The 26,889-nt window shown below is 39.0% G+C and overlaps 1 protein-coding gene across 6 annotated transcripts in view; it reads left to right on the top strand.

The window, feature by feature from the left end:
* Positions 1-26,889, top strand: part of LOC131677292 (suppressor of lurcher protein 1) — a 97,325-nt gene that overhangs the window by 60,930 nt on the left and 9,506 nt on the right. For all 6 annotated transcript variants that reach the window (XM_058957017.1, XM_058957015.1, XM_058957014.1 and 3 more), the window contains exons 3-7: positions 14,553-14,701; positions 14,774-14,845; positions 24,727-24,892; positions 24,964-25,081; positions 25,483-25,572. In XM_058957017.1, coding sequence (XP_058813000.1) covers positions 14,553-14,701; positions 14,774-14,845; positions 24,727-24,892; positions 24,964-25,081; positions 25,483-25,572 — 595 coding nt within the window. The remainder of the gene's footprint in view (positions 1-14,552; positions 14,702-14,773; positions 14,846-24,726; positions 24,893-24,963; positions 25,082-25,482; positions 25,573-26,889) is intronic.

Genomic DNA, 26,889 nt, shown 5'->3' with positions numbered 1-26,889 from the left:
TGACAGGGAGAGAGTTACCCCATATCACTAGAGTTTCCGGTCATGTCGCCATGGAACGTTTTGTCTAGTGGATATGGGAGTTATTTTTCAATTTTATTATTTTTTTATTAATTAACAAGGACCTAGATTGTTGGTACCGAGGATAGAGACTTCCGAACGATCCCGATTCATGATGGTGCGATCGCGGGAGTTTGTAGGTTGACGCTTGAGATCGTGTTGCTAAGTTTATGAGTGCTGAGATTTTCACCTTATCACCGGGGTGTAATCACGTTTGCGAGTTCGTGGGCGTAGGTTGCTTGGAAAATCGCGAGGCGCTCTAACGTTTGTGCGCTGACGTGATTTTGTAACGTGTGTTCTTGAATGGTCGCGCGAACCGTGAGTCTGATATTAAATTTTCGGTGCGCGGTTAGAATTCTGGCAGAGAGTGGGATCGTTTATATCGAAAGGGTTCCCGGTCATGTCGCCATGAGACGTGTTGTCTAATAGGTATGAGCGTATTTTCTTAATTGGTCCAGCTGAAGGCATGGATCTAGACTTCTAGGATCAAGGATAGACTTCCGGACGTGATCGATACGTAACCGCGTGCGCGAGGGCTTTTTTATAGGTTCATGCTTGAGACCGCGTTTGAGAATGTGTGAGTGTTAAGACATTCACTATCACCATCTTTGTTGACCCAGCTGAAGGCGGGTGTATAATGGCAGTATAGGACCCGAAAAGAAGAAATAAAAGACAATATATGAGAGACGTAATAGATTAGATAGGTACAAGATACAGCTGAAGTTATGATCATCACATGAGACATACATTAGTACTTCAAACACTACTAATACTTGAAAAGCCAATCACCACACATAGCACATCCTTTCTCAATTATCTATTTGTTATTGGTTGATTGTTGGTTATGAGCTGGTAAATAGAGGAAAGGTATAGAACAGAAAAAAAGGCTCATATCAGCCCTCCCGGCCTCCTCGACACACCACTATCGAGGCGTATTGTAATCAACATCTTGAAGCGGGCTTCTTATATAAATCAAATCCTCAGTAGTCATAATGTTTGGTGGATTATTAACATGAGAACTAATTAACCTTTAGTAGTAGAACTTGGTGCAAATAAAAACTAAAAAGAGCGAAGGTCCTTATATTTAGATAGGGTGATGTGCCTATTATGGCAGTAGAGCCTATTGTGACCCTATTTCGTACCCCTTGGTTTCGAACCAAGCATATGAGATAATGGCACTATCGATTTGGCTAAAACAGGTGAGAAAAAATAAGCTCAAATTTTATTCTTTATTTGTTGTGCACATATGTATTTAGAACTATCCTCTAAATCCAACTATTAATTGAGAGGCTGAGAGCAAGAGTGGGTTAAAAATTCGCTGCGAGCAAAAGCGGTATACGTTTTATTTAGAGCAAAACCGGTTTAAGTACCAGTCAGAGCAGAAATGGGATAAAAAAACCTTAGCGCAAAAGTGGGTTAAAAAGATATACCACTTTTGCCCTGAGAGGATATATATTCCATTTTTATTCTAAGAATGTTTTCAAAAATGATTTATCACCAATCAGGGAAAACCATCATCAATATGGGTGTCATTTGAAAGGAGATGGTGAGCAGACACCGAAAATTGACCATCACCGCCATTTTGAAATCCAAGATGGCGACTTCCGGTTACCACAAAATAGTGAGAACCACCATCAATATGAGTGTCATTTGAAAGGGGATGGTGAGCAGACACCGAAAATTGACCACCACCGCCATTTTGAAATCCAAGATGGCGACTTCCGGTTACCACAAAATAGTGAGAACCACCATCAATATGGGTGTCATTTGAAAGGAGATGGTGAGCAGACACCGAAAATTGACCATCACCGCCATTTTGAAATCCAAGATGGCGACTTCCGGTTACCACAAAATAGCGAGAACCACCATCAATATGGGTGTCATTTGAAAGGAGATAGTGAGCAGACACCGAAAATTGACCATTACCGCCATTTTGAAATCCAAGATGGCGACTTCCGGTCACCACAAAATAATGAGAACCACCATCAATATGGGTGCAATTTGAAAGGGGATGGTGAGCAGACACCGAAAATTGACCTTCACCGCCATTTTGAAATCCAAGATGGCGACTTCCGGTTACCACAAAATAGTGAGAACCACCATCAATATGGGTGTCATTTGAAAGGGAATGGTGAGCAGACATCGAAAATTGACTTTCACCGCCATTTTGAAATCCAAGATGGCGACTTCCGGTTACCACAAAATAGTGAGAACCACCATCAATATGGGTGTCATTTGAAAGGGAATGGTGAGCAGACATCGAAAATTGACCACCACCGCCATTTTGAAATCCAAGATGGCGACTTCCGGTTACCACAAAATAGTGAGAACCACCATCAATATGGGTGTCATTTGAAAGAGGATGATCAGCACACACCGAAAATTGACCATTACCGCCATTTTGAATTCCAAGATGGCGACTTCCGGTTACCACAAAATAGTGAGAACCACCATCAATATGGGTGTCATTTGAAAGGGAATGGTGAGCAGACATCGAAAATTGACCATTACCGCCATTCTGAATTCCAAGATGGCGACTTCCGGTTACCACAAAATAGTGAGAACCACCATCAATATGGGTGTCATTTGAAAGGGAATGATGAGCAGACACCGAAAATTGACCACCACCGCCATTTTGAAATCCAAGATGGCGACTTCCGGTTACCACAAAATAGTGAGAACCACCATCAATATGAGTGTCATTTGAAAGAGGATGATCAGCAGACACCGAAAATTGATCATTACCGCCATTTTGAAATCCAAGATGGCGACTTCCGGTTACCACAATATAGTGAGAACCACCATCAATATGGGTGTCATTTGAAAAGGGGTGTCAGTAGATATCGGAAATTGATTATTACGTAATTTTGAAATCCAAGATGGCGACTTTCAGTTACCACAAAATAGTGAGAACCACCATTAATATGGGTGTCATTTAAAAAGGGTCAGTAGACATCGGAAATCGATTGTTACGCCATTTTGAAATCCAAGATAGCGGCTTCCGGTAACCACAAAGTAGAGAGAACCATCATCAATATGGGTATAATTTGAAAGCGGGTGTCAGTAAATATCGGGAATTGATTATTACGTCATTTTGAAATCCAAGATGGCGATTTCCGGTTACCACAAAATAGTGAGAACCACCATCAATATGGGTGGGGTGGTCAGTAGACATCGGAAATCGACAATTAGGCTATTTTGAAATCCAATATGGTCACTTCCGGTTACCAGAAAATAGTGAGAACCATCATAAACATGGGTAACGTTTGAAAGGGGGTGTTCAGTAGTAGCCGTTTTAGATCCGATTTTCTTTCACTGCAAACATTACATTGCAACAACACGGTTTTATGCCTAAATGATCGACAACGACCAACCTGCTCTCGTTTACAACATATGTACTCGATGGATTTACTGACGGATTGCGAACCGATGCTGTTCACATGGATCGGTTCGGCCTTCGACAAAATCAACCATGATGTCGCAATAGCGAAGCTGGACAAACTCGGTATTCATGGACAACTTCTGCGTTGGTTCCTCGATGGAAGGCAATTCCAAATCAGCATTAAGGACTGCCTATCTGCACCATTCTTCACTACATCCGGCATCTCAATAGGTAGCCATCTCGGTCCATTAATTTTCCTCCTCTACTTTAATGACATCAATATTAAATTACAAGGACCCCGCCTTTCTTTCGCGCATGATATGAAAATTTTTCGACAAATACGGGATAAAACCGATTCCGAGTTTTTTCAGAGTGAACTGGAGAGCTTTAGTACGTGATGTGACCTAAACAGAATGGTTTTACATCCGAGTAAATGCTCAATCGTTACGTTCACTCGGAAACGCTATCCGATTCAGTTTAACTACCATTTATTCGACTCGAGCATTCCAAGACACTCTCACGTCAAGGGTGGTGGAGTCATCATGGATGCAGCACCACACACTTCATGCTTCGTGGATGAGGCATGAAGACAATAAAGATAAAACAACCCAATGTAAGAGCATGGGAGGTATGAGCCTAGAAGCGCAAGAGCATGGGAGATATGAGCCTAGAAGCGACCGGGCCCACTATATGCTGGACACTGTCAACGTCTGTACATCAACATACGGATGCCACCCCCTGGATAAGAATGATCGACCCGCGCGAAATTAAAATTTTGTGATTTGTTTCTCGCATCAATAAAAATATTATATATGCACTTCCATATTAATTTTAGTGGTTTTAAAATAGGTTATATGAGGAAAAAAGCGAAAAAATGCTAATTTTCAATAAAATTGCTTTTGGTTCACTTCAATCCATTTTTGGGTTTATTAATATTCCTTGGATCTTCAAATTTTAAAGGTGTATGAAATGACACCAATACTGATGGTGGTTCTCACTATTTTTTGGTAACCGGAAGTCGCCATCTTGGAATTCAAAATGGCGGTGAAGGTCAATTTTCGATGTCTGCTCACCATCCTCTTTCAAATGACACCCATATTGATGGTGGTTCTCATTATTTTTTGGTAACCGGAAGTCGCCATCTTGGATTTCAAAATGGCGGTGAAGGTGAATTTTCGGTTTCTGCTGATCATCTTCTTTCAAATGACACCCATATTGATGGTGGTTCTCACTATTTTTTGGTAACCGGAAGTCGCCATCTTGGATTTCAAAATGGCGGTGAAGGTGAATTTTCGGTTTCTGCTGATCATCCTCTTTCAAATGACACCCATATTGATGGTGGTTCTCACTATTTTGTGGTAACCGGAAGTCGCCATCTTGGATTTCAAAATGGCGGTGAAGGTCAATTTTCGCTGTCTGCTCACCATCCTCTTTCAAATGACACCCATATTGATGGTGGTTCTCACTATTTTGTGGTAACCGGAAGTCGCCATCTTGGATTTCAAAATGGCGGTGGTGGTCAATTTTCGATGTCTGCTCACCATTCCCTTTCAAATGACACCCATATTGATGGTGGTTCTCACTATTTTGTGGTAACCGGAAGTCGCCATCTTGGATTTCAAAATGGCGGTGAAAGTCAATTTTCGATGTCTGCTCACCATTCCCTTTCAAATGACACCCATATTGATGGTGGTTCTCACTATTTTGTGGTAACCGGAAGTCGCCATCTTGGATTTCAAAATGGCGGTGAAAGTCAATTTTCGATGTCTGCTCACCATTCCCTTTCAAATGACACCCATATTGATGGTGGTTCTCACTATTTTGTGGTAACCGGAAGTCGCCATCTTGGATTTCAAAATGGCGGTGAAGGTCAATTTTCGCTGTCTGCTCACCATCCTCTTTCAAATGACACCCATATTGATGGTGGTTCTCACTATTTTGTGGTAACCGGAAGTCGCCATCTTGGATTTCAAAATGGCGGTGGTGGTCAATTTTCGATGTCTGCTCACCATTCCCTTTCAAATGACACCCATATTGATGGTGGTTCTCACTATTTTGTGGTAACCGGAAGTCGCCATCTTGGATTTCAAAATGGCGGTGAAAGTCAATTTTCGATGTCTGCTCACCATTCCCTTTCAAATGACACCCATATTGATGGTGGTTCTCACTATTTTGTGGTAACCGGAAGTCGCCATCTTGGATTTCAAAATGGCGGTGAAAGTCAATTTTCGATGTCTGCTCACCATTCCCTTTCAAATGACACCCATATTGATGGTGGTTCTCACTATTTTGTGGTAACCGGAAGTCGCCATCTTGGAATTCAAAATGGCGGTAATGGTCAATTTTCGGTGTGTGCTGATCATCCTCTTTCAAATGACACCCATATTGATGGTGGTTCTCACTATTTTGTGGTAACCGGAAGTCGCCATCTTGGATTTCAAAATGGCGGTGGTGGTCAATTTTCGATGTCTGCTCACCATCCCCTTTCAAATGACACCCATATTGATGGTGGTTCTCACTATTTTGTGGTAACCGGAAGTCGCCATCTTGGATTTCAAAATGGCGGTGGTGGTCAATTTTCGGTGTCTGCTCACCATCCTCTTTCAAATGACACCCATATTGATGGTGGTTCTCACTATTTTGTGGTAACGGAAGTCGCCATCTTGGATTTCAAAATGGCGGAAATGGTCAATTTTCGGTGTTTGCTGATCATCCTCTTTCAAATGACACCCATATTGATGGTGGTTCTCCCTATTTTATGGTAACAGGAAGTCGCCATCTTGGATTTCAAAATGGCGGTGAAGGTCAATTTTCGATGTCTGCTCACCATCCCCTTTCAAATGACACCCATATTGATGGTGGTTCTCACTACTTTGTGGGAACCGGAAGTCGCCATCTTGGATTTCAAAATGGCGGCAATCGTCAATTTCCGATGCCTATTGACCTATACGGATCCCATATTACACGATTTCTAAGGCATCGAAAAATTTAAAAAAAATTTCATTTCCCACAAGTCCGAATAAGAAAATTCTGATTCTTTTCTTAGCGCAAAAATGGGTTAATAATCTATACCAGTCTTGCCCTGAAAATTTTGTCGAACCATTTTTGCGCGAATTAATATTTGATCCACTTTTGCCTGAGGTGTCATGACTATACCATTTCTGATCTAACAGAATATTTTAACCCACTTTTGCTCTGAACAAAATTTTAACCCACTCTTACTCTCAGCCTCTCAATTAAAACAAAATCACCTTATTGAAATATCTACTAATCCGCCTCACTCACGTAGTGAACCGAAACTGGATGCAACGGCGCTTAGCAAAATAAACTTTTACGAGCCAGCATTTACCGCCTCATATCTCGTTATTCCAGCACAAATATACTAAACATTGCACTAATACATACCTTTATTTTAGCTGGAGAACCTTTTTATGATAATTTCACTTTAAAATCGCTCGTCAAACACTAGAATAGGCCTAGTGTTATAATAGGATAAAACTAAATACGGGGGTTCCTATTATTGGCATGTTTTGCTGATACACTACCACAATCAAAACCAACTTTTTGTATCCATCATACAGAAAAGAATCACCAGTGCGGCCAAACCAAAACATGAACTTGTAAATATAATGTAATGCAATTTCAGGTATAAGTAATCAATTACTTCAAGTTATTCAACTAATTGTTGATTGCAGATATTTTATTTTCATCTGCACATACAATTCGATCTCGAGAAAGCAATGTGTGTTGTGAAACTTGTCATTCTAGTTGCTAACCTTCGAATGGTTTTTTTTCTGCGTGCGCAATTCTGGGCGCTCTTCTACTAACAGCTGATGAGTTTCATTGATGTGCGTGATGTTTACGTTTGTTTTGATCGGCTGAAAAAAGCAGAATGATTCGTTTTACAAATAACACGTTGGCGTCCATGATCTGGATACCTAGTTCGAATCGACGCAAATGGAATATGAGGCATTGCGTTTCAACTAGATTGTTTTTCGATGAGGTGGAAATTGGCACACCCATGAGGCGATAATTGGATCGTTGAGGTGGGAATAGATGCACAGAATGGAATATTTATTTTCATTTATACTGAAAATTGAGGCAATTCTGCTAAATGAGCATTATATAGATGTTTAAGAAACAGTACTCTGATATTTTATTCTGAGAAAGGTTATAGATAATATGGCTTCTTTTAAAGTTGTTCAAAAATAGTGCGACCCTCTCCCTAATGGTGCCAAAATAGGCTCATCACCCTAACTCTATTGAATCTATTGTGGCTTGATGATGTTTACAATACCGTCAATCCCATCAACCTGCGAGAGGGAGAATTCCATGAACTGAATTACTACAAAAATAATCAGCCGTAGAATGTACGTTCTACAAAACATGGCGACCGTGATCGCTTGTTCTATTAGAATGTACGGTGGAAGCATGTTTCAGGAAAACCCGAAAAATGTTCCTTGCCAAACGCTGCTCGAAGCCTACTGCAGGTGGCCTACTAAAAATTTGAATAAAATAATATTGAGACATTTTTCTTTCGCGAGTGGTGCAACTGGAGCTGTAGAGCTATCCCCGTATCACAATTGCAACCGAGACTGGAAATATCCACTAAAACACTGCTTAAGGCCGGCTACGTCGGGTTGTGATTTTGATTGTGATATCGATTATGATATTCCGATGTGGTGATGTGGAGACATCATGATCGCGTGGAAACGAGCGTTTATATGTTTTCGTTTGAGACCGCGCTTTTAAACTTGTAGGTGCTAATACGTCCCCTTAATCACAGGATCGTTTTCATGACAGCAGAATTACAGGCGTACGTATCCATGAATTATCGTGAAGGGCTCGAGCGTTTTTATGTGAACGTGTTTGATCGCGTTAGCATTTTTATTTCGCGTGTGGGTATTTAACTGAGCGTATGTCAATTGTATTGCACAACCGTGTGGTAATTTGCAAATTTATGAGTGGTCGCGATTCAGATTTTCAATTTTGAGAGTGAGTTCTCCTAGAGTTCTCCGCAATATCTTAGCTTAGCTTATTTGACCGCCGTGAGTTTCGCATGACTGGTCAAAGCCTGTTGAAATTGCATATTGAACCAATTGTATGATACTTGGGAGTAAGCATTTTATTAGTTCTTCCGCGGGGCGTTACATAGAAGAATAAAGCCACGTGGAATAAAATAGAGGTATCTATCTTTAGACCATATGATCTTAGCAATATGTACGAAAGTAGCTCCCGATCAATTTCCGATGATTCGAAACGAGCAATTCGAACTCCAAACAGCCGGCCACCGGGAGTATTACTTCTTATTAACACTTCAAGGATCATTTCCATTTTCCCTAATAAACACGTTTCCATAATTGGGTTAAATGCAAATTGCAAACGACATGCTTATAATGCGTAATGAATATAATAAACACAATGACAAAGGCTTTTGATCCATCGGCGGCAAAGCAAAGCAGGAAAATCAAAAGTAGTACAAAGCTAGTCTCAGACCTTCATGAGATCTGAAGAAGTCACTTTTGGAGCTAGACGGTTCCAGATTTAATAAAAAAAGCTGGCTTATTTTGACACATCTACAGATCGCTTGCCACACAAAGAACTTTCTGTGTAATTCGACAGCTTCATCTTGGGCCTATTAAAAAAAATCCTACTTAAAAATTCTTTTTCTTAAATACGGTTTTTGAATCAAACCTTTAAACGTTATGCCTTTGCATGGAAGAGCTGGTATATTAAAATATGCCGTTACTAAGTGTATAATTAGGCTTCATCCTTTACGGCTATTGTACAACCGCCAATGATAATTATCGTGGTGGTGAAAAGCCTGAAAGTAAAAAGGAAATGGGGTCAACCCATCAAAACCGAGTTCTAGAAAATGTGCTGTCAAGTGTCAAAAGCAAGGTTGAACATTCAACACACCAATTGGCGCTAAAATTTAGTATTTCAAACTTAGCTGTCCACTGCATTAGGAAGAAAAAAAAAACATAATTTACCATAAACGTAAGTGTGCACCAAAACATGCAGCGAAACGACATGAAAAAAATACCAATTTGCTTCGGTACACTTCAGCGTAAACACTTTACGATTGGAAAATTCATCATTTTAGAAGACGAATCGTACTCAACATTTTCGCACCATAAATTAAGTGGAAATGATGACTATTACGCTGAAGCAACATTGAAGCAGCACTAGACAATGTTAAACATGTCGGTAAATCGAAATTCGTTGTTGGTGTGGAAAGTGATGGAAAGCGCAAAATTGTCCCATGTATATAGGGAATCCCATAGCACATGGGACATTTATGCGTACAGCGGCAGTAAACGAGCGAAGGTTAAAAGAAATCGACACCGTCATCGTCCGTAGATTTGCGTCACACACTGCGTGAAATCGAAGACAACGGTCCATTAAGTGTATTGCAAAAGTATTTTTTAGAAGTTTATAAATAAAATGAAATACCAATGAAAGGAATTTTAAAGTCGATGTTCGGTTTTCAAAGGGCGAAATTTATAACAAAAATTTTTCGAGCGCACTCGGAATCGACCATTTGTGTAACAGTTTGAATATAGAGTCTAAACCGGTGCCAATTTTGGCATTAGTTTGGATTTATTTCATAACCTGCCCCAAGTTGGAGCTAGTTACTGATGAGAATGAATTCGAGACACAAAAACCAACTTTATTGCAAAACTTTCCATAGGGACAGATTGCTTGCCAAACCATCAGTTTTTGAGCCGAATTGAATTTCAGCTAAAGCGAGCTTTAAACTAACTAGGCCAGATATGCGGAAAGGTTTGATCAGGGTACTAGCGACGGCAACTAGGAACATTGTGTATCCACTCTAGTGAAAATGAATTTTTAAGCATTTATCGATTGTAAAGACTTTCGGTGAAATATGATCCGTCCTTTCCGTCAGAACTTCATGGAATATGAGACAAAGATTATTGCTAGGAGCGTTCAAAAACAAATTGTTATTCGTTATTCGCTATTTTTTATTTGATATTTGTGGTTTGTTACTGGTTATTAGTAATTTCTTATTGGTTATTTATTTTTATTTATTTGTTATTTTATAATCGCAACTTATTCGTTATTTGTCAGTTATTTTATATTTGCCATTTTTATTCATTTCTCATAATTTGTTATTTTACATTTTTTACTTGAGTTATTTATTATTCAATATTTATTACTCATTATTTATAGTTTTTGTTTTTAATTTTTATATTTTAAATTATTATTTATTATTCATTATAAACCATTTTCAATCAATTTTTTGAATTTTTTATTATTTACAATTTACCATTTACCACTTACCATTAACAATTAACAATTACCAATTACCAATTACCAATTACCAATTACCAATTACCAATTGTCAATTGTCAATTGTCAATTGTCAATTGTCGTCAATTGTCAATTGTCGTCAATTGTCAATTGTCGTCAATTGTCAATTGTCGTCAATTGTCAATTGTCAATTGACAATTGACAATTGTCAATTGTCGATTGTCAATTGTCAATTGACAATTAACAATTATAAATTAACAATTAACAAATAAAAATAAGCAATTAACAATTAGCAATTACCGATTAACAATTAACAATCAACGATTAATGAACGATTAACAATTAATAATCAACAATTAGCAATTTTCATATCATTATATACAATTTATTATTTTATTATTCATTATTTATTATTTGTTGGAGTAGAATGGGGTAAAATAGTTATACCCTTGGGAGTACAATAAGTCAGCCGTTTGGGGACACTATAGGTCACTCCTATAATGTAAATACGAATTATTTTGACAGGAAAGTTGTGCGTAATGTCGTGCGCATAAGGCCAAAACGAAGTGAAGATAACATAAAGGACGCAATAGCATCTGTTCAAGATGGCGCCGGTATTCGATCAGCCTCTAAATAGTTCAAGGCTCCGTTCAAAACATTACGTGCTCGTCATGAATGAAAGCGCGTCAGATATTTTGTATGAATTAACAGTATATTAATTTAAAGAGTTGTTGAAGAAGATAATGAAAAAAAACATGATGAAAAAAGAATCCAAAAAAATGCTCCTAAGCGCAAACTTGATCGTCGCACACCCAAGCGACCACATGGGCCGGAATGCACAACTTCAATTCCACACTCTGGCGACGACGATGACATCGAAGTACAAAGCCAGACGCAGCTGCTGAAAAAACATGTGTTTTTCAACATTTCCTTCCGCGGTTTCATAAACTTTCACATCATTTGCCACATCCTCTTTTTTACCCGAATGACGTCAATAAATTGCATGTATTATTTGTGTTATTAATTTTTAATAATATGGGATTCTAGATTGTAACACAGGTTGTTATTTATTATGATGAGTGTAATTCAATTAAAAATACACGTTAATTCATATCGTTACCCTTCGTAGAAGCAATTTCAAAAGTTGTTTACAATTTGTTTACTAATATTATATTCCGTTTCGAACTGTTAATATGAATTTATTAATTTGTTACTTGTTATTGGAATTCCAGTATTAGTAGGATTTTTCAAAATACAGAACTCGTATCCAGTAACGGAATATAGTAAATACAGTTTTTGTTCTGTTATAAACATTGAGTCTCGCCAATCTTAGTAACCTATTTTGAGCTGTTTTAAATTGGTTACTTAGAGCATTCATAAATAGTCAAATTATCAAGAAGCATAACTGACTTCCTTGTGGAACCGAACTATGACTGAAACAACCAAGTAACAATACTTCCAATGAGAGAATAAACTCCTTCATAATAGTCAGTGTTTAAGATTGAAATTGAGTGAAGTAACTACCGACGTTTCAACCCGGCTGTAAAAGAAACTATTTTTCAAGATGCATTTTCCTGATCAACGGAAGAAAACAGACTTCAAGGAGCGTTTCTTCCTGTCAGAAACGCTCTTCCTAAGCAGAAACCTGACGTGTTTCGCAATGAAAACAAAACTGCCACTCTAATTTCCAAAACAGTCTTGAAGTGGTCACTCAACTTCCCCGAATCGTACAAAATAGGAAAATACTTGACAAGGTTCATTGGGATTCGTCGGTACACACGCGTCGATGCGGCTGAGCGCGCACATCGCCACACTCGTCGCCGTGACCTCTGTTACTTTGCAAGGCGGCTGCTAAAACAACCATCCACATTTCCAACGCGCAATTCAAAAAATCCGTTTCACCGCACTCTGAGCGGGGCCCCATTCATAGAAGGATCATTCAAATAGCTTTTTCTTTCAAGAACAACACATTCGCTAAAAAATCTCAACCCATTCTTCTTTTGCTTTTGTGGTGTGTGGTTGCGTTCGCTGACGTAAATCGACTTCCCCGGCGCGGCCCACATTTCCGCGTGTATGTCGGGTTCCGGTTTGGCAGCTTGAAATTGGCAGGATTCGAGTCGCTTATACCTACTGACTCAATCGGTACACGGAATAGAATGGGGTGGGGTGTGAAAAGTCGTTCGCGGAACGAGGAAGGCAGGGGGGGGGGTCCGTGTTTCTATAAAATGTATCGGTAAAAATAGTTCATTTGTTTATCAGATACTCGCACAGTTTAATTGTCTCATCAACTCAATCTTTGATCGTAAAACACAGTACAGCCGTTGAGAGGGGGGAGACTGACTTCACGGTTGCTATTTTTATTCCGGTTCTGTGCGCTGGTTATTATTATCGAACAACAAAAGTTTGACGAGGTTAGAGAGCATAACAAACAGAGTCCGCGGCGAGATAACGTCGGCTCCGTTTGGCAATCTCGTTTCGATTCCTTCGACACAAGGCAGATATTTTTACGGTTGAGTAATCGGTGTCCTGCTTACTGGTACTTTCGGCAGAAGTAGTAGATGAAGAGATAGAGATAGGGGTCATGCGTCATCTCGGTAGCGTCGGGGGTAAGGTGAGGGGTTAAACATTTCACCAAACCGGTGATGTGGATGGCTATTTAAGGTAAACAGAGGTAGCTACTTTTCACTTACTTCGTTTTGCGTTGGTGGTATGTCATGTTTATTTATTGCTTCTGACTGTTTAGTTTCCAAAACGTATCGATGATCATTGGTCCCGTAATAGACCAGGAATTCGATGATGGATGCTAATATTTGACAAGATATATATTAGTTTTTAGTATATATAATTGAGATTTCGAAGACATATGAGTTGTCTGTGAACAGCAATTTTCACAGATCTGTTAATTTCAACATTGGTGAATGGTGTGAATATGAGGGGTTATAGATTACTTCCTTGTGTAACTGACATCCTTAAGTGCAACGCATTAGCTTGCTAGTCGAAGCATATTTCGATTTCGCAACTGTGCTTGCTTGTAATTAGTGTCTCGATATTAAACTTAGCGTCTTTCTGGTGATCAAGTTGGTCCGCCAGATACTGATGAGACCAATTCGACACGTAAAATATGACGTAAAAGTTGAAAATGTTTTAAGACCTGAATGCTTCAATTTATACGAAACGAAACTGTCATATACATATTGACTAGTTCCACTAACACGCCATTCCCTGCCAGCACCATTGACAGAAGCCCTAACGACAAAGTTCGACATCAACCACTTGCTGCCGCTCCGATATCAAGTGCCAAAGAGTGTCTAAACACGTTACAAACTTGGCGAAAACTTCCCACCCATTTTAATTAGTCCCATTTCCGTTCACTCCAGCTCACTCACTTTCTCGTTTAGCAACGTTGACCCGGCACGCCCGCCGGCGGGAGTCTTTTCGCAGATGACACCCAGATGAGCTTCTTCGCCTGGAAACTGACGTTGAAGCGAAAACGACTGAAATCCATAAAAAGTTTAAACTAACACACGCCACTTTTGCCTGATTCGCAATATATTAGCCAGCTAAAATTGCATCCCCTCTGTGACGACGTCCGGACTTTAATTAAATTATCTAATCTTGGTACAAAGTTTTCCGCAAATTGCACCATGCTGTCTGTTTGCAAAAAGGAAAGCGTGCCTTGCTAAAAAGTTATGGAAACATTCAAAATTATCAGCAGAAGTGTAGCTACTCCCTCACAGTTTCAAGGGAGGTGTTCTTTTCTCGACATCCCGCCTAATCCAACCCACCGCTGCTGTGATTCGCATTTGTCATAAAGTTTGATCGTTTCCCATTGTTCCAGGATCACCCCACTGCACCCGATTAGTGTTCAGCTCCGGCAGAGCTCGGAATGGCAGCATAGCACCGTCCCATTCGAAGCATTCCGGTCTATTCCCTTCGGCGATTTGCTACCAGTACGAGTTTGTCGGTCAGGGTCTCGAACGTATTCAGGTTAGTTAGTCGGAATGATCGTCGGACCAATTCCGCTGTTGACTGTATATTATCTATTTTTGATTCTTCCAGATCGTATTCTCGGAATTCAGGCTGCCTTCCAAGCTGGAACCAAACGAATGCGGCGAGACGGATATTCTGATGGTGAGTAGCAAAATATTACGTCTAATTCACCCTATCATATTACTATGCCCTCTCAGTAAGAACTCAATTCCGACACACAAAAGGTTAAAACGTGATTCGAGAATTGCTATTGAACTAGAAGTCATGCTTCTTCTATGATGTAGCTTTTCATATCGTTTCGAACGTGATGTTTGAATCGCACTTGATGGCGTCAAGGGTTCCCTTCCCAAGCCGAGCAAACAGACGTTTTCCCGGCGCTTTCATTAATAGGGTTGATCACTTACACTAACGTACTTTAGCCAATTCAATTTATCCAACTTCAGGGTATCCATTTTGGCCAGCAAGCGCACGCCAAGCAAAGTGTCGATAAAACTTTTATTCGAAGGGGTGAAACCAAAAAAAAAGTTAGAAGCCACTGCCCGTCTTCGGAAACTGGCGAAAGCGATTCAATTTTCCTTATGACTTCTATTACTACAGGAACACAAAATTTGGCTAGTACATTTTATTGGCAGTGTCATTTATGGCGCTCCTATTATCGCCAACCGAGGAGCAGAATCACGTTTCAAAGTTTGTGTGTGTGTGAAAGTGTGCCAAATTTCAACATCCTTCGCTATCGTAGAAAGATCCTGACTCTGGCTGCAGGAATAACGTAAAATTGTAAAATTGTTTACCGTTCATTTGGCCTTAAGGCGCTACTAGCAACCGAGAACATGGGTTGGGAGGTGGGTTGGTTGGTCTCGTTTCTGCCCATACAATTATAGTTCGTAAATTCAACCAAACAGGCCGGATTGAAATGGAACGGCTCGCATATTTCCCTTTGCTGCCTAATTACTTTATTTGATGCGGGAAACTGAAAACAAAACGAACCCAACAGCATCTGCGTGGAAAAAAATGTGGTGGAAAATTCTACTAATGATGAAGAGTGGGATATTATCCAGAAAAATCAATGTGCTGCTAACAACCACGCTTTTAAAATGGAGCAGGACATAAAAATTGACTGCTGTAATGCTGCACGAAAAAAAAAGCGAAAAATGTTCAGCTGATTGTTTTATTTTCTGTCCGACAAGAATGTGTTACGTTGTGCTTCCACAAGAAGCCACGTGAGACCTTCATAATTTTGCGTATACACTAATGTCCACCAAGTCAAAGCAACCGCCTTCAAAGCCGATTGAAAATAATTTAAACGTTCGGTTAATTATTTTCAATCCCGATAAATAAGTTATGTTACTAAAACAAGGGACAATTTTGAAGCTGAATCCTATTTACTAAATTTATTCGAAAGCAAAAATGTTATGTGCACAAACGCGAGGTAAAATAACAAATTTACAGTTTTGTAATAATGCAGTATACGTTATATAAATTGTACCAATTACAAATTTGCCAAGTTAGAAAATTTTCTGCAGTTTGCGTAAAATTAGTGAATATTGATATTGTATTAAATTAATATTATATATTAAAATTCTTTAGACTTGTCTAAAAGAGGCAAAAATTTCACTGACAAATTAAGGATAAATTTATAACAGATTTACGACTGTTTTAAAAACGATCTCTCATGTTTAAAACTAGGATAATGTACAACGTCAACAAAAATCTCCCAAATTTGCCACTTGCACGACTTTAGTTTTTTTTTTTTTTTTTTTTTTTTTTTTTTTCCAAGAGTTGTCCTACTGGAGCTGTAGAGCTAGGTTCTCGGAAGGGCTCCCCGTCAGAATCACATACTACAATTTGCAGACGAGACAGGCAATGTCGCCCAATAAAACACTGCAATAGGCCAATTGTAGCGGGCCGTGATTCTGAATGTGATATTCTTTGTACGGTTCAGGCATGTGCGGGCGTAGGGACTCGGAATCGCGTGTATCATCGCGAAGGGCTCGAATATTTGTACGTTAATGTGCTCGATCGCGTGTGCGTTTGTATGTCGCGTGTGCTAACGTGTAACTTCGCGTGCATAAATTCTATTTCATAACCGTGTGCCTTTCGCATATTCGCGTGTGTTCTAGAATGATCGCGCGCGGACCGTGAATCTGATACTTAATTTTTTGTGTACGGTTCAGATTCCAGAAGGAAGTGGGCTCTTCCATATCATTAGAGATCCCAATCATGTCGTCGTAGAACGCGTGGTCTAGTGGATATGAGCTTTATTTTTTTTTTTTGATTGGTCCAACTGAATGTATGGACCTAAATTGCTAGAATAAAGGTTAAAGATTTCCAGACGTGACCGATTCATGATCGCGCATTTGCGGGTTTGCGTTTGAGATCGCGTTTGTAACTTCGTAAGTACTAAAACGTTCACACAATTGCCGCAGTGTTATCAAGTTTACGCGATCGCGGGCATAGGTGTGCGTAGATGATCGCGAAGGGCTTAAGCGTTCGTATGTTGACGTGTTTGTCCCGTGTGCTCGCGTGTATGTGACTTCGCGTGTATAAATTGGATTTTGAAACCCTGCGGCGATTTATATATTCACGGACCGTCATTCTGATCTTTAGTTTTCGGTGTACGGATCACATTCTGACAGGGAGAGAGTTACCCCATATCACTAGAGTTTCCGGTCATGTCGCCATGGAACGTTTTGTCTAGTGGATATGGTAGTTATTTTTCAATTTTATTATTTTTTTAATAATTAACAAGGACCTAGATTGTTTGTACCGAGGATAGATACTTCCGGACGATCCCGATTCATGATGGCGCGAGCGCGGGAGTTTGTAGGTTGACACTTGAGATCGTGTTGGTAAGTTTATGAGTGCTGAGATTTTCACCTTATCACCGGGGTGTAATCATGTTTGCGAGTTCGTAGGCTGCTTGGAAAATCGCGAGGGGCTCTAACGTTTGTGCGCTGACGTGATTTTGTAACGTGTGTTCTTGAATGGTTGCGCGAACCGTGAGTCTGATATTAAATTTTCAGTGCGCGGTTTGAATTCTGGCAGAGAGTGGGATCGTTTATATCGATAGGGTTCCCGGTCTTAATTGGTCCAGCTGAAGGCATGGACCTAGGCTTCTAGGATCAAGGATAGACTTTCGGACGTGACCGATTCGTAATCGCGTGCACGATGGCATTTTTGTAGGTTCCCGCTGAGACCGCGTTTGAGAATGTGTGAGTGTTAAGACGTTCACTATCACCATCGTTGTTGATTCAGCTGAAGGCGGGTGTAGAATGGCAGTATAGGACTCGAAAAGAAGAAATAAAAGACAATATATGAGAGACGTAATAGATTAGATAGGTACAAGATACAGCTGAAGTTATGATCATCACATGAGACATACATTAGTACTTCAAACACTACTAATACTTGAAAAGCCAATCACCACACATAGCACATCCTTTCTCAATTATCTATTTGTTATTGGTTGATTGTTGGTTATGAGCTGGTAAATAGAGGAAAGGTATAGAACAGAAAAAAAGGCTCATATCAGCCCTCCCGGCCTCCTCGACACACCACTATCGAGGCGTATTGTAATCAACATCTTGAAGCGGGCTTCTTATATAAATCAAATCCTCAGTAGTCATAATGTTTGGTGGATTATTAACATGAGAACTAATTAACCTCTAGTAGTAGAACTTGGTGCAAATAAAAACTAAAAAGAGCGAAGGTCCTTATATTTACATAACTCTATTGAATATATTGTGGCTTGATGATGTTTACAATACCGTCAATCCCATCAACCTGCGAGAGGGCCACTTGCACGACTTTAGTTGCATCAAAATTCTGAAAATAATTGACAAAATAAATTATACGAAATACAAATTCGGCAATTTTTAATCGCAAACTTTGAGATAGGCAGTGTGTTAAATTTTATGAAAAATTTGACTTATTTTCAAAAAGTCCAAATTTTGGAAATATTTAGACCATTTCAGCTGAGATGTAAAGATTGTTTAAAACCGAAAATATTATTGGAAAATTGGGTTGAAATTCACGACCGAATTACGACAGTCTATTTCAACTTTGTATGACCTGCTGCAAATAATTAGAAAAAAATTCAGTCGAAATCGAGCAAATTTTCAATATATATTGAATTAAAGTTCTGGAACAAATTTAGCAAAAGTTAGAACTCTTTCTGAACGAAATAACTGTATCAAATTACAAATATTAAAGACACTTTAGATAAATTATAGATTATTTTAAGCAAGCATAGTAAATGCTGTGACAGATTTGAAACTGGTTTTCAACACCGATGAGCAATTCTACCAAGATTGATCCAATTATGTTTGAAAATCAGTACCCCGATACTTTTCGAATCAGATGAAATTATTTACGCTTCAACTGTCATATTGACCAAAGAGCAATATTGCTCATACCTTGGTTCCACATCGATATTTATAGCAGATAAAAAATAAAAAGAAAACACATTAATTTTGATTTATTCTTACATACATACGTGTTGCTAATACCAAAGAAGAATGCATTTATCATAAAGAACAGCTCATGAATTAAAGAATGGAAAAATGCAATGTTTTTATCAACGTCTTTTAAGAACTCGTACCGCATACATTTGTCCAGCGGCAATTAAAGGCAACTTGAAAGTTTTAAATTAGATGCAGTACAATTTTATACAAGCATCATTTTCAAAAAAAACTATTAACCAAAAAATGTTCATTTCCATCACTTCTGTTTTATCTATTTTTTGTGGTCTCTATTTTCTTTTGTTTCTATTTTTAAGGTTGTCGCGTTGTCTGTTAAAACTTCCTATGCCAAATCATGAAGCTGTGCAGAGAAAACTGGTTCTTCATACGCTAGCGGGTTATTGTATCCCGCTCAGCGAGGCGCATTTTGAAATAAAAAAAATCGATTTTGCTTCATCAAGCTTTCTAAATCGAAAAAATCTATGTAGTCAAACCTTGAGCCGGGAAAAATCGATGTAGTCAAACATTGAGCCGGGAAAAATCGATGGTAAAAAGATCGATTGTGGAAAAAAGTTTTATTGAATCTTGTCGGAACATCGAACCGAAAAGGTCGAATGCAACAATCGATTTATCGAGCTGAAAAAATCGATTTTGATAAAATCGCATCGACATCGCCCATTCCTAATCCCGCTCTACCAGTACCGAGAACAGGATTATGCTAGTTGGCTTCCTTTTCTTCCAAAATCTTAATATTTACGATTCTGTTCGTAAGCAACTTAAAAACAGAAATCCTCATGCCTTTGTCGTTTATTTTTCCCCTGTATGCATAGAAATCATATTTTATGGAGTTGTTTAACCCGTATCGATAGAAAGAAAATCTAGATTTTTTTGAAATCAGCATGTTTGAAACTGATTTTCAACACATACGAACAATTCCACCAGTATTGATTCAATTATGCTAAAAATACTGTTTACGTTGCACCTGCCTGTACGGGAGATGGAGTACCAAGACATCAGACCATTTCGACTTAAGAGCAATTGGACTCACTCCCCGGTTCCAAATCGACAAATCTATAGCTATTAGAAATTAAGAAAATCACATTTCATTTTGATTCGTTTTTACATTCATACATGTTGCTTTTATTGAAGAAGAAACTATTTACCATGAAGAACAGCTCATGAAATGAAGAATGAAAAAATGTGTTAGTTTTTTTCAACAGCTTCTATGAATTCGTACCACATGGTTCGGTTTAAACTTTTTTCAAAACAAGTTTCAACTAATACACTTCAGTGAATACTGCAGCACACACACCCAGACTACTAGAGTTTCTATTATTCGAAAGTAGCGTTCTGCCCCACTCTGTTTCGCTAATGTAACATCCGTCAAGTGCATAAAGTTAGCACTACCACATGTATTAATTGTCGCTTAGTTGTCGTAAATTAATTGTGAAATCCAAAAATTTGTCGCATACGTATTTTTAAAAATTTGATATAGTAGCGCCAACTTTACAGTAAAGTTAGCATTACCACCCTAGAAAACTGCATTTTTCTAAAGTTTAATCACTTTAATCACACGTAAACATTTGTCGTAAATGAGTTGTGAAGTAAAAAAAAATGTCGCACGTCTTTTTTAAAAAAAATTGGTATTGTAGTGCTAATACAGTGTCACATAATACTTAGCTTGTTGAAAACGTTGCAAATGAAGCTCCCAAAAATTACGACTGTCAAAATTGTTCCTTATTCATTTATATTCGGCCATCAATGAATCAGTAATGCAAGCAAGTGGGTAAAGAATGTAATTCAATGAAAACTGTTCACTTCGATGAAGGATGTACTCCCGTTCTCGTGCTTCGAAAAAAAAAACGGAAGAGAAAATTCACACATGAGGGTTATTTATATAGCCTTCTTAATAACTTGCGTTGTAATTTCTCTCATTTTGCAGTTCCGCGACAAAAGCGATTCATTTTTAATTTTGAGTGATTCAATCGGATTAACGAGAGGAGACACATTTACTGTCTCAGAGGTGAGAATGAAGACGATCGTATAGCTGAGCTCAGGTGCGGTTCGGCACCACACCGAGTTGATAGCATGATGCGGATGTAGTTTTAGGCGCCAAGCTGGTTGGCATACATGAATTGACGTGTTTGATTATCCCATAATGCGCGTGTGTCAAAAGAAAGAATCAAGTCCTTCAATAGAAATATTTTACAAATTTTAGACAAATTCAGATCTATATTTTAGCAAATTGATTATTTTAGTTTATACCAAACTGTTATAGTTAATTTATAGCATTTTAATAGTCAATAACAGTACATGGGTGATTTTTTGACGTATAACTTTTGACTAGGGGCAATTTCAAGGTCTAAATCAGCAACATTTTTAAAACTTTATTAACAAAACAAAATTTCTATCATATCCGTTTTATCTATTTTTGTGTTATTTATTTTCAATGTTTGTTCTCCGTTGCGTTTTGCTTCCTATTTTGTAAACTTATCTATGAAATATTTTGTTATTTACTAAGGTGTCATTCGCCTTTTATGAAAATAATACACAACGATATAATAATCGAATATAATTTCTGTCGACTATCCTACGCGCACTGCTTTCCGCTTCTTGTGTTAATCTTTATTCTTGGCGGTAGGCAATGGTAGGTATATTCTCTACCTCTCACTGATCATTCCGTATGCCTTCTTGCTCGCATGTATTTGTGTCCATGTCGTCGTCGCTAAAGCTTTGATTTTCGCTGTTACTTGTTTGGCGCTTTTTGTGTTGTCGAGTGACACTAGTATAACCGTTTTCTTTCTTGTTTATCTCTTTCCAATATATGTTAATTATTGGCTTGGGGATACCGTGTAATATTGTTTGTCCGGCATTATTTTTTTTTGCCTGCTGTCTGTGGTGTATCAGCAGATATCGACGGCTGTTTGGTGGTGTTGGTTGTAGTAGAAGAATTTTCGTTAGTTGTTTCGGCAAATTTTCTTAAGATATTTTGGCTGAGTGTGCCTTCTGGTTAAAGAACTAGCGAGTGAGCGTCTGCTCAGGGCATGTGCATAGCGTTGTTTGAGTGTAGTTAACACCTTGAGATGATCTGCCCTTGAAAGTCAAGTGAGATGGTGAGTTGCTGTTCAGCCACATTCGCACCACCCAAACACCGTTGGGCATGCCAGGGAAAAAGTTTCTCCTCGTATCGTTTGTGACGGATTTTACTTCGCATTCTTTTATTTTTATTGTTTTTTTTCGAGAGTTGTCCTACTGGAGCTGTAGAGCTAGGTTCTCGGAAAGGCTCCCCGTCAGAATCATATACTACAATTTGCAGACGAGACAGGCAATTTACTTCGCCATTCTTCGATTTAAATGTTTTAATATAATCCGTACTAGTACGAGGTGCCAAATCGTGTAGGCGAATTTCCGTTAGATCAAGGTCCTTATACATGGGGATCTCGCCTTTTACGTTTTCATAGTCGACGCCGTGTTGTGTATTGTTCTTCGTTACGAAGCTTTCAGCCTCGGCTAAAAAGTTGAACGTTATCAATACTATATGTCTCGTATGATGTAACTGTATGTGTGAAGCTTTTGTAATAGCAAGTTCCATTTCTACCTTGATCAACTGCTCCGCCTCGTGCACTATAAGTCTAAGCCGTGTCAGCAAAAAGTCAAACATCAAGCGATTGTTTTCTCCCAAAATTGCGGCTATTCTTTATCGATGATTTCTTGGTGGCTATTCTGATGAAGCAATACCGACTTATTCTAGCTTGTTTCCTATTCTCCCAAAATCCTAACATGTGCAGTAGTGTTCGTAGATTAACAAAAACAAAAATTACGCTTAATTGAGTTGTTCAACCCGTACTTATAGATTCGAGTAATTTTGATGATTTGCTTTAAAACCAATTCTTGAAGTGCTTATTAAGTCCTAAGCAATATATCAGTGAGTGCTAAACACGTTTTTTTTTAATTGGTAAAACCTTGTTCAGTGCACAAAATGCGCTCTTTGATTAAATCTTTGAATGAACACACCAATATGCAATTAAAATGTTTTAGGTCGTGCTTTAACAACTATAAAAAAGGGGACGGGCATAGCGTAGTTGGTAAATCGATTGCCTTGTACGCAGCTCACCTGGGTTCGATTCCCAACCCTGCACATAGGGTTAAAGATTTTTTCAAGAGAGATTTCTCTATCCCGAAAAGAGGCGAATGACCCTAAGGTTAAAACTTCTATAAGCAAAATAATAAAAAATAAAATAACAACTAGAAAACCAACGTGGCATCTGAGTGAAATGAAATATACGTGAAGATCACAAAAATGAAAAATTTTTATCCACGAGTATATGATGAAAAATGGACACTAATTTTAAAAATATTAAACAAAAATTCGCAAACCAGTAAAATACTACAATTCTCCGTTATCACAGCCTGTATGATATAAGAACAAATAAGAAAAAACAGAAATCGTTGAGAAGCAAGGTGAAAAATTACGGCCTCAAGTTGCTTCCTTGCGGCTTGCACGTCAAATTTCCATATTTTGTCTACCATAGTGACAGAAAACGTGGGGACCAACGAAACCATCACCGAACCTACATTTTAGTTCCAATCCACTGAAACCTATGAGAACATCTCAAACACAGGCTAGATTCGGTAAATTTCAAAACTGAATCGAACATTTGCTACTACCGGCGCTCAAAGTAATAATCCGAAATTCCGTTATAGAGATTTACAATCCAAAATAAATATTTCAAACAAACAGTACCGACACATTGGCTATAATCCGTTAACTGCGAGTACGTGCGCTTTCCAAGCTTATGCATTTCCCTTAGAACGACGTTCGCGCTTCCATCCGTGGTTCTCGACTATTGTAACATATATAACCCACGGGGCACGCGAAAGCCACACACTCATTCCAAATTGGTAGTGGGTTGGCTTTTCAAACAAGGAGAGTATCTGCAGGGACGCGGTGTCAAAGTTCCAACTCCCTGTTCAGTTAGTCGGAGGTAATACTCTAAAGCTGTAAAGTTGCCTCCATTCAAGTCAATAAAGGGTGCTTACGGTACGAATACATGCTGTTTGTTCAAAGTTTACTTTATTTTAATGCGATTTGGTTGTTGAATTTGGTGCACTTTACACACTTTCTATGTTGCATAATAGGATCGCTCTAGTTCTTATGTAGTATTGAAATAGATTTCCGTTCACTCAGTTCCCGCCGGGCCAAAAAGGGAGCCAGTGAAATGAAAATCAATAGCAAATGTTTGCACCCACGCACGCTTCTTGGAAGTATTTTTCTCAGCATTCAATAGCGACATCGCCACAAAGATCAAACCACGTTTCGTAATAATCCAAAGCAGAACGTGAAAGTGGAACTGGGAATAAGCGTATTTTCGCCACTTATGTAATGAAAAAGTCGTTAGAATAAATTTTAATAGCTGATCTTTGTAGGGTATCCAGATCAACCATCTTCGCAGTCATCTGATGCGACGTGAATTTTAAGTGTTGCACCACCACCACCACCGCCCCCGCGGTGGAAGCTTATCTCAGGGACCCTAATGCGATACCATTTTCCTTCATTCGCAGGTATTTTCCCACCAGGACGGCCGGGACGAGGTGATCGAGACACTCTGCGGGGACATCCTGCCAAAGCCAATTCTGTCGAATGGACCACGGCTGCTGCTGGAATTTCGCAGTACCTTCAACAACACCGAGAACAAAGGATTCACGGCGGATTTCTTTTTTCTAACCAGTAATTTGCGCGCAAGCTTTCCCTTAATGTCTCTTCCAGCTGACAGTAATCGGTAACATCTTCCCCAACAGATTTCGGCATCCCAACGGGCCACCAGCCGAACCAGTCGGAGTGTAGTTTCCATTACTTCAAGAATGCCACCAACCAGGGATGGATTCAGTCACCTAATTTCCCCGGTGCCTATCCAAGGTTAGAATTAGTTTTTCTTCTCGGAAATGTCTCACCTTCACGCAAACAAAGCGAACGTGTCAGTGGCCCAGCGTGACGACGTTGGCGTTGTGTAATAGCAATCGCCACTTTCGCAGTAACATTCATCAAAGAGATGTGCCGCCCACCTGCCTGTGTGGTTTACTGATGGCGGAATGGGAGCTTCTTTGTGGTGTTGTTTTCGCAAAGGGGTCCCAACTGAGCCTTTTTAAATCACCACCCGACAGTCAAAATGTCACTTTTGCCCATTCCTGCTGTCAGCATCATCCGACATCATCATCATCAACGAGAATCATTTCCCAATCAGGGGCAACGGTCGAATTTCCTTTCTTTTCCTTTCACAAACTCTGTTTTGCTTTATCTTTTCACGGCTCTCAACACAGGAACATCCGGTGTAATTATTTCTTCTACGGTGACCCGCTCGATTATGTGCTGATCCGGTTTACCTACTTCGACATCGAGGGAATCGCTCCGTAAGAGAATTGACTGGTTATATTATACATTTTTGTTTCACTTTACGATCAAATGCAAAACCGAAACCGGCTCACTGGAGATTGATTGATACACGGAGAAAAATTGCGTTTCGAAATTCGTGATTTCATAGTAAATATCCATTTTATATAAATCGTGGAATCGTGAACGAAATTCATGATTTCGATAACTGCGTTTAGCCTTTCCGTTGATTTGTCCATAATCCAATCTATAAATCTTGAACTAATTCACAGATTTGGAATCTAAAAAATTATCGCCAGCTTGCGTGCTTGTGAACTGATTCCCAAAATCGAGAGATGCTATTTTTCATTTTTATGGATCTAGTTCAGAGGTTATGAAAATTTTTTCCGAGAATTGTCCTACTGTAGAGCTACGTTCTCGGAAGAGCTCCCCGTCATAACCACACACTACAATTGCCCGCTAAAACACTGCCTTAGGCCAATTGCAGCGGGCCGTGATTCTGAATGTGATATTCAGTGTACGGTTCCGGTATGTGCAGGGACTTCGCGAACGTGTGTATCATCGCGAAGGGCTCAAGCATTTGTACGTTAACGTGTTCTATCTCATGTGTGCTTGTATGCCGCGTGTGCTAACGTGTATGTAATTTCGCGTGTATAAATTCTATTTTATAACCGTGTGCCTTTCGCATATTCGCTTCTGTTCTTGGACCATCGCGTGCGGACTGTGAATCTAATACATTATTTTTGGTATACGGCTCAGATGGTAGAAGAGCGTCAGTAGAGTTCCCGGTCAGAGGTTAAGAAAATTTTGTTCATTTATAACATTGAAAATATGTTGGTTGTTAACTACTCCCATCCATTTTTACATATTTTTCTAGTGCAAATTTTTTTGAAAAGGCTTATAAATAAAATCACAAATTTTAATGTATCATGAATTATTTTTGATTAAAACAAATACATAAGAAATGTTGTTTAATACTGAACAGGTTTTGTAATAAATATACACGTAGAAATAGGTCGTAGGCCTTTGGACGGACGATGACGGAGATTGCCTTTAAAAGATTACCCCAATGAGACAGACATTTGAATTGGTCTTCTATGAGGTTTCAGTATTGTATCTATGGTAGAGTCGTCGAGTTCTGTTTTTTAATTTATATATTCTTCGGTTCAGGTGAGGATCGGATTTTTCAAATTTTGTGATTTCATGTTCGTATAAATTTAAAACTCACCAATCTTAATCCATTGTTGTACTGCATTACGGCGTAATGCGCTAGCGCCGGGGTCATTAAGGATGATAGGTTCGAGTCTCAGCCAAGAGGACGGAAATTTCTGATATCA

Source organism: Topomyia yanbarensis, chromosome 1 (assembly GCF_030247195.1).
Source record: "Topomyia yanbarensis strain Yona2022 chromosome 1, ASM3024719v1, whole genome shotgun sequence".
In the NCBI taxonomy this organism is placed as follows: domain Eukaryota; kingdom Metazoa; phylum Arthropoda; class Insecta; order Diptera; family Culicidae; genus Topomyia; species Topomyia yanbarensis.
The sequence above is the reverse complement of the archived record's forward strand: the minus strand, read 5'-3'. Positions and strand labels throughout refer to the sequence as shown.